This window comes from Camelina sativa, chromosome 4 (genome assembly GCF_030686135.1).
Source record: "Camelina sativa cultivar CO46 ecotype springtype chromosome 4, ASM3068613v1".
NCBI lineage: Eukaryota > Viridiplantae > Streptophyta > Magnoliopsida > Brassicales > Brassicaceae > Camelina > Camelina sativa.
The window spans coordinates 5,235,279-5,251,865 of NC_141883.1; the positions used below are offsets into that span (position 1 = coordinate 5,235,279).

A 16,587-nucleotide genomic window follows, 5' to 3' on the forward strand; every position below is an offset into this window, starting at 1 on the left:
GTTCTTTTGAATGAAATTGAGTTTTTGTTCCTGAGTTCGATTGTGGGTAGTAGAAAAGAAGAGACATGAAACAAAGGATTTGGTCGGTTTGGACTGGTACCTCCAATCCATGTCAAGAATTTTGTTGTTGAGCTCGAGTTCTCTATTAATGGTCCAAGCTTACTAAGAATCGGTAAGTATGATCTTCCTCAAATGATAAGCAAGTCCATATTACTAAAACCTTGCAGTTCAATGAACCAAATAAATAGCATCACAACCTTGCAGTTCAATGAACCAAATAAATTCTTTGGGAGCTTCAAAGTCGAGTATGTTCTCACATGGGTCCTTGCCTTTCTTGTTAGTGACGGGAATGTCCAGTAGTAATATGCATCCTCGCAGAGGATCTCGTTTCACTGTTAGAGCTGATGCCGTATGTCATGTGCTCCGTATGTTTCTCTAAGAAGGTGTCGCTGTCTTTGTTGGCTACAATGGGAGATAAAAAACTCTCTCCTCCTCTAATGACGAAGGTATTTTACGATTCCCCCCCTCTTAAACCTTAACGAGTTAGTTTAAGATTTAACAAAACAACTGATTGATTAATCAAATTTTTTAAAACCACAAAGAAGTGGATAAACAAAAAAGCTTCACAGCCATGACTGTGTCTTCTTCTTCTTCTTGTTCTGTCTGAAACACACACCACACACTCTCCGATGAATTTGACCAGAGTAAACCTTTTCGATGTTCCTCTTAGACCAATTTTGCTTTCGCATCCTTCTTGTATTCTCGTTTCTAACCGTACGGTTCTGTTCTTCTCTCCCTTTCTCGCAATCTTTTTTTTTTATATAATCATCATTAAGTGAAAAGATTGAGGATTTAGTGTTTAGAAACTCATAAAATTAGATGAATTAGTGGCGAAATTGAATTCTGGGTTTCGTTTTGTGTTTTTTTTTTTTTTTTTTTTTTCCGTTGAAGCAGAGAGATTTTCTCAATTGGGTTTTGTGACCAGAGCTAGTATCCATGAAATTGTCATCATCTTGGTATGTACATGAGTAGTATGTAGCTGCTTACAAATGAACTTAACTGGTCTCCAAGGGATTCTCAGAAAGTATAAATCTTTGCAATTTGGTTTTACGATTGCTTGTATTTTTTTTGTTTTTCAATGTCCTCCTCTATGATTCAGAACTTAGTAGAACTTGTTTGAGACTTGAGTGATCACACGCTCATTTGATTGATAAACAAAGCTCAAGAGCTTTGTTTATTCTCTCTTCTTGTTGCTTTGATTTCAGTGTTTTAGGCGAGTGTCTCACAGTTTTCATCTCCTCTCAGCGTTAATTTATTGAAAATGTGGTTTGCAGGTTTTGTTACCAGAACCTCTACAGGTGTTTCTCCTTCGATCTTGCTTCCCAGATCAACTCAGTCACCTCAGATTATTGCTAAGAGTTCATCAGGTTTTTACACTTATTGTGTTTCCACATAATCTGGTTTTGTCTCTTCTATTGAATTTTGGGGACTGAAATGTGGATTTCAGTGTCAGTACACCCGGTGTCTGAGGACGCTAAGGAGGATTGTCAGTCCAATGACGTTAGTGGAGACTCAATACGGAGGCGTTTTCTTGAATTCTTTGCATCTCGTGGGCATAAAGTTCTTCCAAGTGCGTCTCTTGTGCCAGAAGATCCTACTGTCTTATTAACAATTGCTGGAATGCTTCAATTTAAGACTATCTTCCTTGGAAAGGTATAAACAACAGTTCAAGCCAAACACTACTTTTTTCCTGCATTTAGAGACCATTCCTTTTAACATTGGTGGGACTTTTTGAAATGATGCAGGTACCTAGACAGGTTCCTTGTGCAACCACTGCGCAAAGGTGCATACGTACCAACGATTTGGAGAATGTTGGCAAAACGGCCAGGCATCATACTTTGTTTGAGATGCTTGGGAACTTTAGCTTTGGTGATTACTTCAAGAAAGAAGCGATAAGATGGGCATGGGAGCTATCAACTATAGAGTTTGGGCTACCTGCTAATAGAGTTTGGGTTAGCATTTACGAAGACGATGATGAAGCTTTTGAAATCTGGAAGAATGATGTTGGTGTGCCTGTTGAGCAGATAAAGAGAATGGGTGAAGCTGACAACTTTTGGACCAGTGGACCAACTGGTCCTTGTGGTCCATGCTCAGAGTTATACTATGACTTCTATCCCGAGAGAGGTTACGATGAAGATGTTGATCTCGGGGATGATACCAGATTCATTGAGTTCTACAATTTGGTTTTTATGCAGTATAACAAGACGGAAGATGGATTGCTTGAGCCCTTGAAACAGAAGAACATAGACACTGGTCTTGGTCTAGAACGTATGGCTCAAATCCTTCAGAAGGTTCCAAACAACTACGAGACAGATTTAATATATCCGATCATTGCGAAGATCTCAGAGTTGGCGAATATCTCATACGACTCTGCAAATGACAAGGCAAAGACAAGTCTAAAAGTGATTGCAGATCACATGCGTGCAGTTGTCTATCTCATATCAGACGGTGTTTCGCCTTCAAACATTGGCAGAGGTTATGTAGTAAGGAGGCTAATAAGAAGGGCAGTTCGGAAGGGGAAGTCTCTCGGAATAAATGGGGATAGAAATGGTAATCCAAAGGGAGCGTTTTTGCCAGCAGTTGCTGAAAAGGTGATAGAATTGAGCACATATATTGACTCAGATGTAAAACTAAAGGCTCCACGCATCATTGAGGAGATTAGACAAGAGGAACTTCACTTTAAGAAAACTCTGGAAAGAGGAGAAAAGTTACTTGACCAAAAGCTTAACGATGCCCTGTCAGTTGCTGATAAAACTAAGAATAAGCCTTATCTAGACGGGAAAGATGCGTTTCTTTTGTATGACACATATGGCTTCCCTGTGGAGATAACAGCAGAAGTTGCTGAAGAACGTGGAGTCAGTATAGATATGAAAGGTTTTGAAGTGGAAATGGAGAATCAAAGGCGTCAATCTCAAGCTGCTCACAATGTTGTAAAACTGACAGTTGAAGACGATGCTGACATCACGAAAAATATTGCAGACACTGAGTTCCTTGGATATGACAGTCTCTCTGCTCGTGCTGTTGTAAAAAGTCTTTTGGTGAATGGGAAGCCTGTGATAAGGGTCTCTGAAGGCAGTGATGTAGAGATTTTGCTGGACAGAACTCCATTCTATGCTGAATCAGGAGGTCAAATTGCTGATCATGGTTTTCTTTATGTTAGCAGTGATGGGAACCAAGAGAAAGCTGTTGTTGAGGTAAGTGATGTGCAGAAGTCTCTTAAAATTTTTGTTCACAAGGGCATTGTAAAAAGTGGAGCTCTGGAAGTTGGCAAGGAGGTGGAAGCAGCAGTAGATGCAGACTTAAGGCAACGAGCGAAGGTACATTTAAAAGTCATTTTACATTCCAATATCCCCCAACTACCTCTTTCCTTTTCAAATTCTTGATCCTTTTTTTTTAACTTTCCAGGTTCACCATACGGCCACCCATTTGCTGCAATCCGCACTTAAGCAAGTAATAGGACAAGAAACATCACAGGCTGGTTCATTAGTAGCTTTTGACCGCCTCAGATTCGATTTCAATTTTAATCGCTCCCTGCATGCTAACGAGCTTGAGGAAATCGAATGCCTCATCAATAAGTGGATTGGGGATGCTACACGTCTTGAAACAAAGGTCCTTCCTCTTGCTGATGCAAAACAAGCTGGAGCAATTGCAATGTTTGGGGAAAAATATGATGAAAATGAGGTAAGAGAGTTGTGATGCCTGAATTATGAGAACCACATTAGTGTATTAAGTGTTACAGTTTGGTTATAAGTTGATTTGGATTGACCAATAGGACCCTTACACTAATCGCAGGTTCGTGTAGTAGAAGTCCCTGGTGTCTCCATGGAACTTTGCGGTGGCACTCATGTTGGCAATACTGCAGAGATACGAGCCTTCAAGATTATCTCAGAACAGGGCATTGCATCTGGAATCAGACGTATTGAAGCGGTTGCAGGTGAAGCATTCATTGAATACATAAACTCACGAGATTCTCAAATGACACGTCTATGCTCGACTCTCAAGGTATGCCGCTTCTAGAGAGTTTTCCTTTCTCCGAATAATTATTATCGTATTTGCTTTTATTTGTCAACCAATATCATATTTGATGCTTTCAAGGTAGTAGTTACTTTTGACATATATAATTGTTGTGTGGTCTAATCTGAAGGTGAAAGCAGAGGATGCTACAAGCAGAGTGGAGAATCTTCTAGAGGAACTGCGTGCTGCTAGAAAAGAAGCCTCAGACTTGCGTTCAAAAGCAGCGGTCTATAAAGCATCTGTCATATCGAACAAAGCATTTACAGTAGGAACTTCACAGGCTATAAGGTATCAAAATCTATTGTTTCCTTTTATAAATGGTTTGTATGATAATTATGCTCAGAGAATTTGACATATGATCTAACGTTATAATATCAACTAAAGTTCTTCCTGTGAATGTTTTAATTTCTTCAGAGTGCTCGTTGAGTCGATGGATGACACTGATGCTGACTCATTAAAGAGTGCAGCTGAGCATTTGGTAAGCACATTGGAAGATCCAGTAGCTGTGGTACTAGGATCATCTCCAGAAAAAGACAAGGTTAGTTTAGTTGCTGCATTTAGTCCCGGAGTAGTCTCTCTAGGAGTTCAAGCAGGGAGATTCATTGGCCCCATAGCTAAGCTGTGTGGCGGAGGAGGTGGTGGAAAGCCCAATTTCGCTCAAGCAGGCGGCAGAAAGCCTGAAAATCTCCCAAGTGCTTTAGAGAAAGCTCGGGAAGATCTCATTGCAACACTATCCGAAAAGCTAAATTGAAGAACAAATTCAGAAAAACTATCTATGCAACAAATTGTACAGGGAGAAGGAAGAGCACATTGCTTGATTCTAGAAAACTGAATCGGATGTATAGATGGCTGGATATGATAAGAAAAGGTATTTGATTTGTCTAGACGAAATACTTAATTGGTTTTGGATCATTAGTCAATAAGATGTTGAGTAGGTTGCTATTGATGACATTTTCGGTTACAAAATTACGTTAGGTATAATTTTCAACTTCTATAAGTAACTTATATATCTAAACTTAACTGGTTGAGTCTTACAAAACCTGAAACAAAGCTCCTGCATCAATCTTCTCGTAAATCTCTAAATCCAAATAAATCAACAGCATTAGATTCCCCATAGAAGATGGCAACACAGACAAGTTTGTCTCTTTCAAACCTCAAGTGGATGCAGCAGGTGATGGAGCGTTAGTAGCATTCGTGACAAGGCTCTGAGCATTGAAAAATTGTATGAAATTCTCTTCTTTGGCTTTAAATAAACAGACTTCTCTAACAATATGTCATGCAGACGACAAGATTCAATTCTTGATGTCACAGTGTTCCTCTTCCCCACTAATACCATACTCGTTTTTTTTTTTTTTTTTTTTTTTTGAATAAATGTTAAATTATATTCAAAAAATAAAATACTTTGATACAACTAGTGCAGCATGTTGCTGATGAGTGCTGTATTTAGAAAGAGAAATCTAAATTTTTAAAACACAAAAGTCTATATTTTCGTGGCAAACCAAGCTTGTAATCCAGCTTCATAATGCCGATCCCCCAGGAGTCCAATAGAGAGAAGCTGATCTCTCATGTGTCTATCAATCATGTGGATGAGGTGTGATGGTGGCCGCAAGGACTCACCGTGAAGACGCCTGTTCCGCTCCTGCCAAAGAGTATAAACCGTTGTTTGCAAAACAAAGCAAGCCAAGAACCGTTGAATGCGATCTCCCCAATCGTGACAAGCAGCAGAGATGATGTTATGCCAATTGGTTGAAAATTTAGCCTTGTAGACGTTGAGTGCAGAGGCTTTCCAGACCACAGCACTAAAACTGCAGGAAAAGAATAAGTGGTCCCGAGTTTCAGTATCATTAGTGCATAAAAGGCATGTCCCTTGTGCACCTCTGTTCCATTGCAGCATTCGGTCACCAGTTGAGAGACGGTTACGAACCGCTAGCCACATACAAAAGGAGTGTTTCGGCAAAGAATGAGGGAACCAAACACCTTTGTGCCAGGAAACCTCAGTACCCGAAGAACGAAACTGAATCCAAGTGTCCTTTGTTGAAAAATGTGATTTATACTTTCCATTTAGTCCTTTCCAGGGCACAACATCATCACTAGAGTTGCTAGTGGTTGCTACCAACTCGAGTTCATCCTCTACTGTGGTTAACAGACGTTGTCTGTGTCTCCGCATATGAGATCGACCCAAGCCTCTGCTACAGTCATATGCTTTGTAATTCCCATGTCAATAAAACCTCTTTCACCGAGCACATCGACCAAACATCCCATGTTAGACCAGTTATCAAACCAAAAAGAGGTAGTGAGCCCATTATGAACTTCCTTTTTGCACAACTGTTTGGCCTTATCTCGAAATTTAAGTAGCTTTCTCCACATCCAAGAACCAAGAGTAGTCGACTTTACTGACCAGAAACTCCCACGCTTAATTAACATTCTGCTCACCCATTTAGTCCACATGGATTCATTGGGAGAGATGATCCTCTAGATCAACTTTAAGCAGCACACATCATTCATCTCAGTGAGTGAACGCAGCCCCAAACCACCGTCCTTTTTTGGCCTACAAATGTCCTCCCAAGCGATCTTTGCTTTGTGATGGTTTAACTCCGGCCCTGACCAGAGGAAAGCCGAACAAAGCCGTCCAATCTCCCGTACACACTGTCGCGGTAATCGGAAAGCAGATAACCAGAAAATGCAGGTACTCCATAACACTGAATGTATTATATTGAGACGTCCCGCGAAAGAGAGGAACCTCGCTGTCCATGATCCAATTCTGTTCCTGAGCTTATCAAGGAGAGGCTTATAATCAGCAGAAGAGAAACGTTTGGTAAGCAGAGGAAGCCCCAAGTAACGCACCGGCAGCTGTCCTACCTCAAACCGAAAAACGTCACTGATTTCCTGAGCAATTACAGGGGTTACACCTCCCAAAAACACGGTAGATTTCTCCATACTTATTGTCAAACCGGAGTGTTGAGCAAACTTTTCAAACACTGCGACAATGCCATGGATGGAGTTAACGGTCCCATCAGAGAACACCATTAAATCATCCGCAAAACACAAATGCGTAACCCCAAGAGCCTTACACTTCGGGTGAAAGCCAAAATTCTTTAGAGCAGCCGCTTTGTCAAGCATACGAGACAGGACGTCCATACTGAGGACAAAAAAATATGGGGAGAGAGCACACCCTTGACGCAGACCCCGTGAACTGGGAAAGAAGCCAGCCAATTCCCCATTCACTTGAACTGAAAAAGAAGCCGTTGTGATGCACTTCATTATCCATTGTACAAATATTGGTGGAAAAGCCAGAACAGATAACACTTTCTCAAGGAAACTCCATTGAACTGAGTCAAAGGCTTTGGAAATATTAATTTTGAGAGCACACCGGCTGGTAATCGATTCCTTGTGATAGTCCTTAACAATCTCTGTTGCAAGCAGCACATTCTCAATCAAGAGACGATTGGAAACAAAAGCCGACTGGTTCTCCGCAATAAATTGCAGAAGTACCACCTTGAGTCGATTTGCGAGGACTTTAGAGATAACTTTGTAGATCACATTGCAGCAAGAGATTGGACGATAGTCTTTCATTTCTCGAGACTCTAACTTTTTTGGGATTAGAGCTAGAATTGTGGCATTGGCACCCTTTGGCAGAAACCCTTACTCAAAAAAAGACTGGACGGCTATAATGAAATCAGCACCAACAATATCCCAAACCGCCTTAAAAAATTCTATAGTGTATCCATCCAGACCCGAGGATTTATCTTTAGCCATAGAGAATATGACTTTTTTGATCTCGTCTGCTGATACTACACGAGTAAGCCACTCACTATCCACCAAAGAACACCGAGAGGGCAGTAATCCTTGCAGATCAACTACCGTGGTGCCTACGAAATCAGGTGGTTTAAATTGGAGAAAGTCCTTGAAATATCGCTCTGCCTCCTGTTTAATCTCATCCCCATTAGAGAGCACAATACACTACAAGAAAACAGGCCATTTACGACAATCGTTTGTGACTGATTGTTTAGTCGCAATAATTTGCGACGGTTTTGCGACTGTTTTAATACTTATTAACGACCATATAAAATACAGAAGGAAAACCGTCGCAAATTTATGACGAAACAACACGGTCACAACTACGTCTCACTTTTGCGACCGCATACATACTCTTTGGTGACGGATATTATTTCGGCGCAAAACAAGATGCATTTTATGACTACTTTGCAACACCATTTTTGGTCCGCCAGAGTAGTCGCAAATAAGTCGCAAAACAGAGACTTATTTGCAACGACTTTTTTGATTATCATTTAGTAGCAAATTCGTTGCTGCATGTCGGCAAAAAACGTTTATCTTGTGGAAGGTAGATGTACTCAACTTTTGGGACTCCTATGAAAACGGTCGCAAAAGAGTCGCATCATGTCGACAAAAAACGTGTAAAAGTGTGTTAGGTGTACTGAAATTTTGTGACTCTTTCTATAATAGTCGCAAAAGAGTCGCAAAATTTCTCTTATATATATGCCACCACTTCTTCCTCCATTTACATCGAGATCAAAGAGAAAAAAAACGTGTGAAAGAAAAAAAAAAGAGAGAAAGAAAAAAAAAAACTGAGAGAAAGAAAAAAAAAATGTGGAACAATTCATCAAGAGCATGGATGTACAATCGGATCGATCCATTAACTAATCATATCTCATTGGATTATTCGGCGGGTGTGGAGGAGTTCATCGATTTTGCCAGTAGCCATGCACAAAATAGTAGAGGTAGGTTTTACTGCCCTTGTGTAGTATGTCACAATTCGAAGTCTTTGAAAGCTGCATCAGTTTCGAATCATTTGCTAAGTAGGGGGTTTATGCCTAACTATTATGTATGGTATGAACATGGTGAAGATTATGATGTTGTTGGAGAAGGAACTAGTAGTCATTATGCTAATAATACAGATTATGCTAGTGCTAGTGAACCAATAGGATTTGATGGGGAGAATGTATATGCTGGGATGGTGAATGATGCATTTCATGGTTCTGTACCATATAACGAGTATCATGAACATGAAAGTGGAAATGATCATGTTCATGAACAACCCACCCAAGAAGCAAAACGGTTTTATGATATGTTAGCTGCTGCAAACACTCCACTGTATGATGGATGTCGGGAAGGGCAGTCGCAGTTATCGTTAGCAGCTCGGTTCATGAACAATAAGGTCGACTACAATTTGTCTGAAAATTGTATGGATTCATAGACATGATTGTTTACGGAGTATTTACCAGAGGGTAATCAGGCAACCGACTCATACTATGAGACATGAATTGTTTACGGAGTATTTACCGGAGGGTAATCAGGCAACCGGCTCATACTATGAGACGGAGACTTTGATGCGAAAGCTAGGATTACCGTGTCATACATATGATGTGTGTATAGATAATTGTATGCTCTTTTGGAAAGATGATGAGAAGTTGGAGCATTGCAAGTTCTGCAGGAAACCAAGGTATAAGGCTAGTGAAGGAAGAACAAGAATACCGTTCAGTAAGATGTGGTATTTACCGATTGCGGAAAGGCTGAAGAGAATGTATCAATCTGAGAAGACTGCAGCTTTTATGAGATAGCACGCTGAGCATAGCTCTGAGGAGGGATTAATGTGTCATCCTTCAGATGCGGCTGAGTGGAAGAATTTTCAGCAATTGCATCCCTCATTTGCAGCAGAACCGCGTAATGTTTATCTTGGATTATGTACAGATGTTTTCAATCTTTTTGGGATGTCGAAACACCATTCGTTATGGCCAGTGATATTGACTCCATACAACTTGCCTCCTGGGATGTGCATGAACACAGAGTATTTGTTTCTGACGATTTTGAATTCAGGTCCGAATCATCCACGAGCTAGTCTTGACGTTTTTCTCCAACCATTGGTCGATGAATTAACAGAGTTATGGTATAATGGAGTGGAGGCATATGATGTGTCCTTAGATCAAAATTTCAACCTTAAAGCTGTCCTTTTGTGGACTACCAGCGATTTCCCAGCATATGGCATGTTGTCAGGATGGACAACACACGGAAGATTAGCTTGTCCAATTTGTATGGACGATACAAATGCATTTCAATTGCCAGCTGGTAGGAAGACATGTTGGTTTGATTGCCACATGAGATTTATTCCTGCTAATCATCCAATGCGAAAGGATAAAAAACACTTTCTGAAAGGTAAACACGCAGTGAACGACTATCCACCGCAATATTTGACGGGTGAACAGGTCTTACATGAGCGTATAAGAAATGCCGAGCCGCCAAAGACATCTGACTGCGGAGGAAATGGGCATGAAAATAAAGTGGATGGCTATGGAAGTTGGCATAATTGGCACAAAGAAAGCATCTTGTGGAAGCTCCCGTATTGGACCGATCTTAACTTACGACACAATCTTGATCTGATGCATATTGAGAAGAATATTCTCGATAATCTCATGTACACTGTTATGAATGTGAAAGACAGATCAAAAGACAATGTGAGGTCCCGCTTGGATGTTGCAAGATTTTGTGATCGAAGTCAATTACATGTTGATGTTGTGGGAGAGCTCCTTTTCCATTTGTGTTTGCAGAGTTGTTACCACGTGACGTGCATCTTGCATTATCAGGTAAAAATTTGATATATATATATATATATGTCAATTTAATTTCATATACATGATTTTATTTATATATTGTAGGGATTGGATCATTTTTTCGTGACTTAAGCAGTCGATCATTGGAGTTAAGTCACGTCCAAGTCCTGAAAGCGAATATTGTGATGATTTTGTGCAATTTGGAGAAAATATTCCCACCTTCGTTCTTTCATGTCATGGAGCACCTCCCTGTACACCTACCATATGAAGCCGAACTTGGTGGTCCAGTCCAATATAGGTGGATGTACCCCTTCGAAAGGTTTTTTAAACGCTTGAAAGGGAAGGCAAAGAACAAAAGATATCCAGCGGGATCAATTGTTCAATCATATATTAATGATGAGATATCTTACTTCTCAGAACACTACTTTGCTTTAAACATTTATACAGCTAGTAGAAGGAGGTATTTCTTACTTAAAGTATAATATATAATGGTCTTTCAAATTAACATGAAAGACTGATTAAAGTTTTAAATATTTTTCAGGTCATTGCGATATGATGCGGGTGAGGTTCCTGTATATTTAGTAACCGTACCGGATATATTCACTCAAGTCGGTCATCCTAGTGGCCAAATTACAGAGTTTTGGCTGTCTGAGAAAGATCAAAAATGCGCACATGCATATGTATTGTGGAATTGTGATTACTTTCGTCCTCTAGAGAGGTATATGTTTCAGATTTATTTTTAAAGCGATTTCTCTTCAATATATTTATGAATTAATTGTCTTCTATATGTTGGGAAAAACAGTGTGTTGGACGCTCAAATTCGGCATGAATATCCAGAACTCACTGATGATGAAGTCACATCGAAAAGAGATGAAGATTTTAGCGATTGGGTTCGCCAATATGTAAGTATATGTAAATAAATTAATATAGAAAGATATTTTACTGAATGGGTTAGCTTCCAACAATTTATATTTTTTTTCTTATGTAGGTGTCTACAATGAAACATATCCAAAGTTTTCCTCCATGAGTTCTTGAATTGGTTGATGGTCCAAAAAACAAAGTCAAGTCGTGGACTATGTATTTTACCAGAGGTTACATGTTTCACACGCGGGAACACGGGCATACCAAAAAGACTATAAATTATGGGGTATGTGTTCGAGGGCAAAATTATTCTGAAGCATCGATGGAGGATAATTTTTTTGGGACCGTTGAAAACATAATCGAGCTCGAGTATCCTGGCATTATTAACCTAAAGATTACACTTTTCTACTGTGACTGGTTTGACCCAACGGTTGGCAAAGGTATCCGTATGACGAACAGAGGCATCGTAGACGTGCTTCCATCAAGGAAATACCGAAATTACGAACAATTTATTTTAGGTTAAGTTTCTTTTCACTAAATATTTAATTAATTTACTTACATACATATATATTATTAAATATATATTAATTTAATATGATCCGTTTCTTTATATAGGTTCTCAAACTGATCAAGTGTGTTATCTGTCATATCCCTACACTAAACGACCTCGCAAATCGTGGCTTACAGTGTGCAAAGTTAATCCGAGGAATGTTGTTCAAGGGAAGTTTAACGAGAATGACTTGGTTATATTGCAACAAACTGTTATTGAGGCAACTCCGACTTTGGTTGAAGAAATAAGCATTGAGAGTTTAGTCAACGAGAGTCATCAAGATGAACCAATCGATTTTGAGATAGAAGATGCTGAAGGAGAAGACGAATTTCAATGTAACTTGTCATCATCCGATGATGAAGATGAAGATGAGGAACTTGCATATGAAGACTAAATGTGCATGTGGTTTGTAACACGTTGTCTCTATGTGTCATGTAAAATAAAATAAACTTTTTAGTTTGACATTTATATATGTTATCGTAACCCTTAATTGAATGATTATTCTGGCAATTTAGTACTGTAGTTTCCCTCAAAATCAAAGGCCTCGAGTTCGATTCCCAAGCAAGATTAATATCCTTCATTAATAACATAGTCACAAAACAGTCGCACATTTGCGACCGTGTACAGACTACATAATTTTGCTACGCCATAGCGACTACTTTGAAACCACTTGTGCGACCACCTTTGCAACAATTTTAAGACCGTAAAGCGACTAACACCTGAATTAGCGACTACTTTGCCACTGTTTTTTATTATTATTTTATTGGGAAGTGTCTTGAAATTCTATGACTTATTTGCTACGTTTTAGCCACTATTTTGCAACCATTTTTGCGACGATAAAGCGACTAACACCTGAATTACCGACTACTCTGCGACCTTATTGCTATTCTCGATATTTTTGTATTTCAAATTTCATATCTTACATGTATTTTCATCCTTAGTTATACATTTACACTTGTATTTGATTGAATTTAGTCATTAAAACTTTTTAAAGGTCTTAAATTTCAATGTTTACAATACAAACATGCATATGTACCAAACCTATCTTAACTAATACATGTTACCAATGTGGAAGAATGTGTAGGACTTAAGAAAAATGTAAATCTTGAGTTTTAAATGGAGATCTTTACTAACTCTTCCTATTGTATATACTATTTACTCCTACTATGAGTGATTTATGTCCCAAATCAGCTCATATGGTGTGAAAATCAAAATTTTGGGTTGCGACTAATACCAAATAGTCACAAATGAGTAACAGTTAGCGACTACTTTGCCACTGTTTTTATAATTATTTTATTAGGAAAGTGTCTTGAGCTTCTGTGACTTATTTGCTACATTTTAGCCACTATTTTGCAACCATTTTTGCGTCGGTAAAGCGACTAACACCTAAATTACCGACTACTCTGCGACCTTATTGCTACTCTCGATATTTTTGTGTTTCAAATTTCATATTTTAGATGTATTTTCATCCTTAGTTATACATTTATACTTGTATTTGATTGAATTTAGTCACTAAAACTTTTTAAAGGTCTTAAATTTCAATGTTTACAATACAAACATGCATATGTACCAAACCTATCTTAAGTAATACATGTTACCCATGTGGAAGAATGTGTAGGACTTAAGAAAAATGTAAATCTTGAGTTTTAAATGGAGATCTTTACTAACTATTCCTATTGTATATAATATTTACTCCTACTATGAGTGATTTATGTCCCAAATCAGCTCATATTGTGTTAAAATCAAACTTTTGGGTTGCGACTAATACCAAACCGTCACAAAAGAGTAACACTTAGTGACTAATTTGCCACTGTTTTTTATTATTCATTTATAGGACAAATTTCAAACGGATTTGGGACTACTTTGCTACTCTTTGTGCGACTGTTTTGCTACGTTTTTTTGGCGGTTTATGTTTCCACCACTAATTTAGTGAAATTAGTCTAATAATTTTGGCGTAACTTTTCCCCCAAATAAATTTGGTCTGCGACTCTTTTGCGACTGAAAAGCGACCTAGTATCGTTAATAACTAGGTAAACACTTAAACAATTTTTACACTTCTTCTTTTCATTTCTTGTTCTATCCAGGGTTTTCGCAAAAACCTCTCTACTCTCAGAAAAATCTATCTCCTTCTCTCTCAATCTCTCAATCGATTTCTCCTTCTCTCTCAATCTCTCAATCGATTTCTCCTTCTCTCAATCTCTCGCTCCTCAGTCGATTTCTCCTTCTCTCTCAATCTCTAAATCGGTTTCTGCTTTATCGATCTAATGCCTCCTAAGGGTAAGGGTACTTCCAGCGGTCGCAGTGGCTTGGGTAAGGGTTCTTCCAGCGGTCGCGGTGGCTTGGGTAATGGTTCTTCCAGCGGTCGCGGTGGCTTGGGTAATGGTTCTTCCAGCAGTCGCGGTGGCTTGGGTAAGGGTTCTTCCTTCGGTCGCGGTGCCGAAACAGCCACCGGTGTCCAAATCTTTAATGGTCACAGATCCTCGTCTCATTCGTCGAACCCTTCTGATCGGACACACTCTGCGACACAGTCTGCAACTCATTCACATCAAAGCCGTCCTTCACAGTTTCCACCGCCGTTAAGGAGTCCATCACCGACTTCAGATCCACCGTCGAGGACGAATCAAGAGTCGAGTACACCTCCATTGCGGGGGATACTTACACCGCCTCCGATTCCTCAACAACTGCCTCTTTCTGTTCCTCGTCCTCAACCTCAACCTCAACCGGAGCATCTTCCGGAAGAAGATAATGGTGAAGAAGAATATCTTCCAAATGTCGAAGAAGAAGAGGACGAAGAGCCACAAAACCCTAATCCAAATGTCGATCACTACCAAGATCTGTTGGATGGTTTGCTAGCTCTTCCAGGCCGAGAACATCCTCCACTCCTGTCTGAGCATCCGATCCTTGGAGTCGAAACTCTTTGGTATAAAACTCTCTCCTTTTGTAAGTTTAGTTTAAAGTATACATGAATGTGATAAGTGTCTATAAGTGTAGGTCAATACATGAATGTGTTCACTAGTTTGCGGTAATAGGTTCACTAATCGGTTGTTGTTTAATGTTCAATAGTTTGATCATGTTCACTAATCGGTTGTTGTTGATATTCAATAGTTTCAATAGGTTATAGGTTCATATTTCCAAGTAGACTTACTCAGTTAATGTAACAGGTTTAACCGACACAAAGGAAATGTTTTGTGGGATTGTAGCGGAAGTATAATTGGGATGTTGGGATTGCTAAGCTCGTTAAAGAAGGTTTCTTGACAATAGCCAAGAAAAGGATGAAAGGCATTGTTAGTCAAACTAAAAGGAGTGGTGTACAACCACCATAGATTGGTGATAAAATATGGCCGATTATGTGCGAATATTGGAACACCTCTGATGCCATTGAGAGGAGTGAGAATGCTTCACAGTGCAGAAACTCTACTCGTGGAGGTCTTGGAGTGCACAAACACTTAGCTGGTCAGAAATCATATGTACAAATTCATCAAGAAATGGTACGACTTCTCTTTCCATCCACTTCATCTCAAAGTTTTTCTAATTTTTCCATGATGTAATGTGTTTCACTATCATTGTAGGAGGAGGAGCTGGGGCGTCCTGTATCACTGGTCGAAGTGTTTCTTAAAACACCTACTCGACCAGATGGTACATTTGTGGATCAAAAAGCCAAACAAGTTTCTGATGCTTATGAGAAGACCATATAAGAGAGACAATCTGAAACGGACGATGATGGTCCAGATGGTTCAGAGAGTTCAACACATCAGACTCTTTCTTTTGATGAAAGAAATGAGATCTTCCTTCAGGTAATTAGTTTATGTCTTTTGGGTGTGATTTTTCTTTGTCAATTTGGGTTTCTTAATGTGAATGATGGTTGATGTTGATTCTGCGCTTAACAGTCTCTTGGTTTTCTTTAAAATTGTTTAATGAGCTATGCTTAGGAACCTAATATTTGATGTTGATTCTATATTTCGTTTTCTGGTTTGTGTTGACTAGTGAATGTTTATCTTTTGGTTTAGTGTACTCAAACAAATACCAAAGGCAACCCATTTAGCCTTGGATCACTTGTTGAGACACTAAAGAAAGGAAAAAGGAAAGAGAGTTATGCCAGCTCTACTACATCAACTCTTGCGGAGCTTCAAGATCAACTTCGGCGCAAGATTTCTGAAGTCGAGTTTGAGAATGCACGACGTGATCAGGAACACCGAGAGTCTCAAGCTGAGATCAAGAAGCTTCTCATCCTCATGAAAGAAAAAAATCCTGAATTCGCAACTTTTATGGGTTCTCTTCCTTCAGCCACCCAACCAGCTACCGCACCTGCAACCACTGGACAACCCACCACCGATGGAGGCACCACACCAGCCTCCAGTCCAGCTGTACAATCCAACGATGGAGGCACCAGACCAGCTGCCAATTCCCCTACCTCTAATACTTCTTCCAACTGAACTTTTAATTTCCTTTTCTTAAATTATGAACTTGCTTTTGAATACTGCTTCTTGGATGTTTAGGATGATAAGTTTGCTTGTGTGGTACTTTAAATCATCTTTG

General features: G+C 39.4%; 2 protein-coding genes and 1 pseudogene across 4 annotated transcripts; all 3 read left to right on the top strand.

The window, feature by feature from the left end:
* The first annotated feature begins 13 nt into the window (after positions 1–13).
* LOC104779885 (alanine--tRNA ligase, chloroplastic/mitochondrial) lies at positions 14–5,018 on the top strand. 3 transcript variants are annotated; one of them, XM_087509917.1, is made up of 9 exons: positions 14–172; positions 342–506; positions 1,335–1,427; positions 1,508–1,713; positions 1,806–3,377; positions 3,466–3,741; positions 3,853–4,062; positions 4,205–4,362; positions 4,489–5,018. In XM_087509917.1, exons 4-9 carry the CDS (start codon positions 1,681–1,683, stop codon positions 4,823–4,825), a joined length of 2,586 nt encoding a protein of 861 aa, XP_087366043.1. In that variant the 5' UTR covers positions 14–172; positions 342–506; positions 1,335–1,427; positions 1,508–1,680; the 3' UTR covers positions 4,826–5,018. The 3 variants fall into 3 exon arrangements, with proteins under 3 accessions (XP_087366043.1, XP_087366042.1, XP_010502609.1); XM_087509916.1 differs by lacking the exon at positions 14–172 and having other exon boundaries at positions 175–506; XM_010504307.3 differs by lacking the exon at positions 14–172 and having other exon boundaries at positions 470–774.
* A 4,681-nt stretch (positions 5,019–9,699) lies between these two features.
* On the top strand, positions 9,700–11,667 carry LOC147945423 (uncharacterized; annotated as a pseudogene).
* Positions 11,435–12,445, top strand: LOC147945424 (uncharacterized). Its single transcript, XM_087509246.1, has 3 exons — positions 11,435–11,542; positions 11,629–12,019; positions 12,117–12,445. The coding sequence occupies exons 2-3, from the start codon at positions 11,716–11,718 to the stop codon at positions 12,443–12,445; spliced, it is 633 nt and encodes a 210-aa protein (XP_087365372.1). The 5' UTR covers positions 11,435–11,542; positions 11,629–11,715.
* The last annotated feature ends 4,142 nt before the right edge of the window (positions 12,446–16,587 follow it).

Excerpts from the sequence above, each read along its gene's own strand:
- LOC104779885 (XM_010504307.3), top strand. The coding sequence starts at position 690 with ATGAATTTGACCAGAGTAAACCTTTTCGATGTTCCTCTTAGACCAATT. Across the intron at positions 1,428-1,507 it reads TATTGCTAAGAGTTCATCAG|TGTCAGTACACCCGGTGTCT; the intron begins GTTTTTACACTT and ends TGTGGATTTCAG. Across the intron at positions 3,742-3,852 it reads AAAAATATGATGAAAATGAG|GTTCGTGTAGTAGAAGTCCC; the intron begins GTAAGAGAGTTG and ends CACTAATCGCAG.
- LOC147945424 (XM_087509246.1), top strand. The coding sequence starts at position 11,716 with ATGTATTTTACCAGAGGTTACATGTTTCACACGCGGGAACACGGGCAT. Across the intron at positions 12,020-12,116 it reads TTACGAACAATTTATTTTAG|GTTCTCAAACTGATCAAGTG; the intron begins GTTAAGTTTCTT and ends TTCTTTATATAG.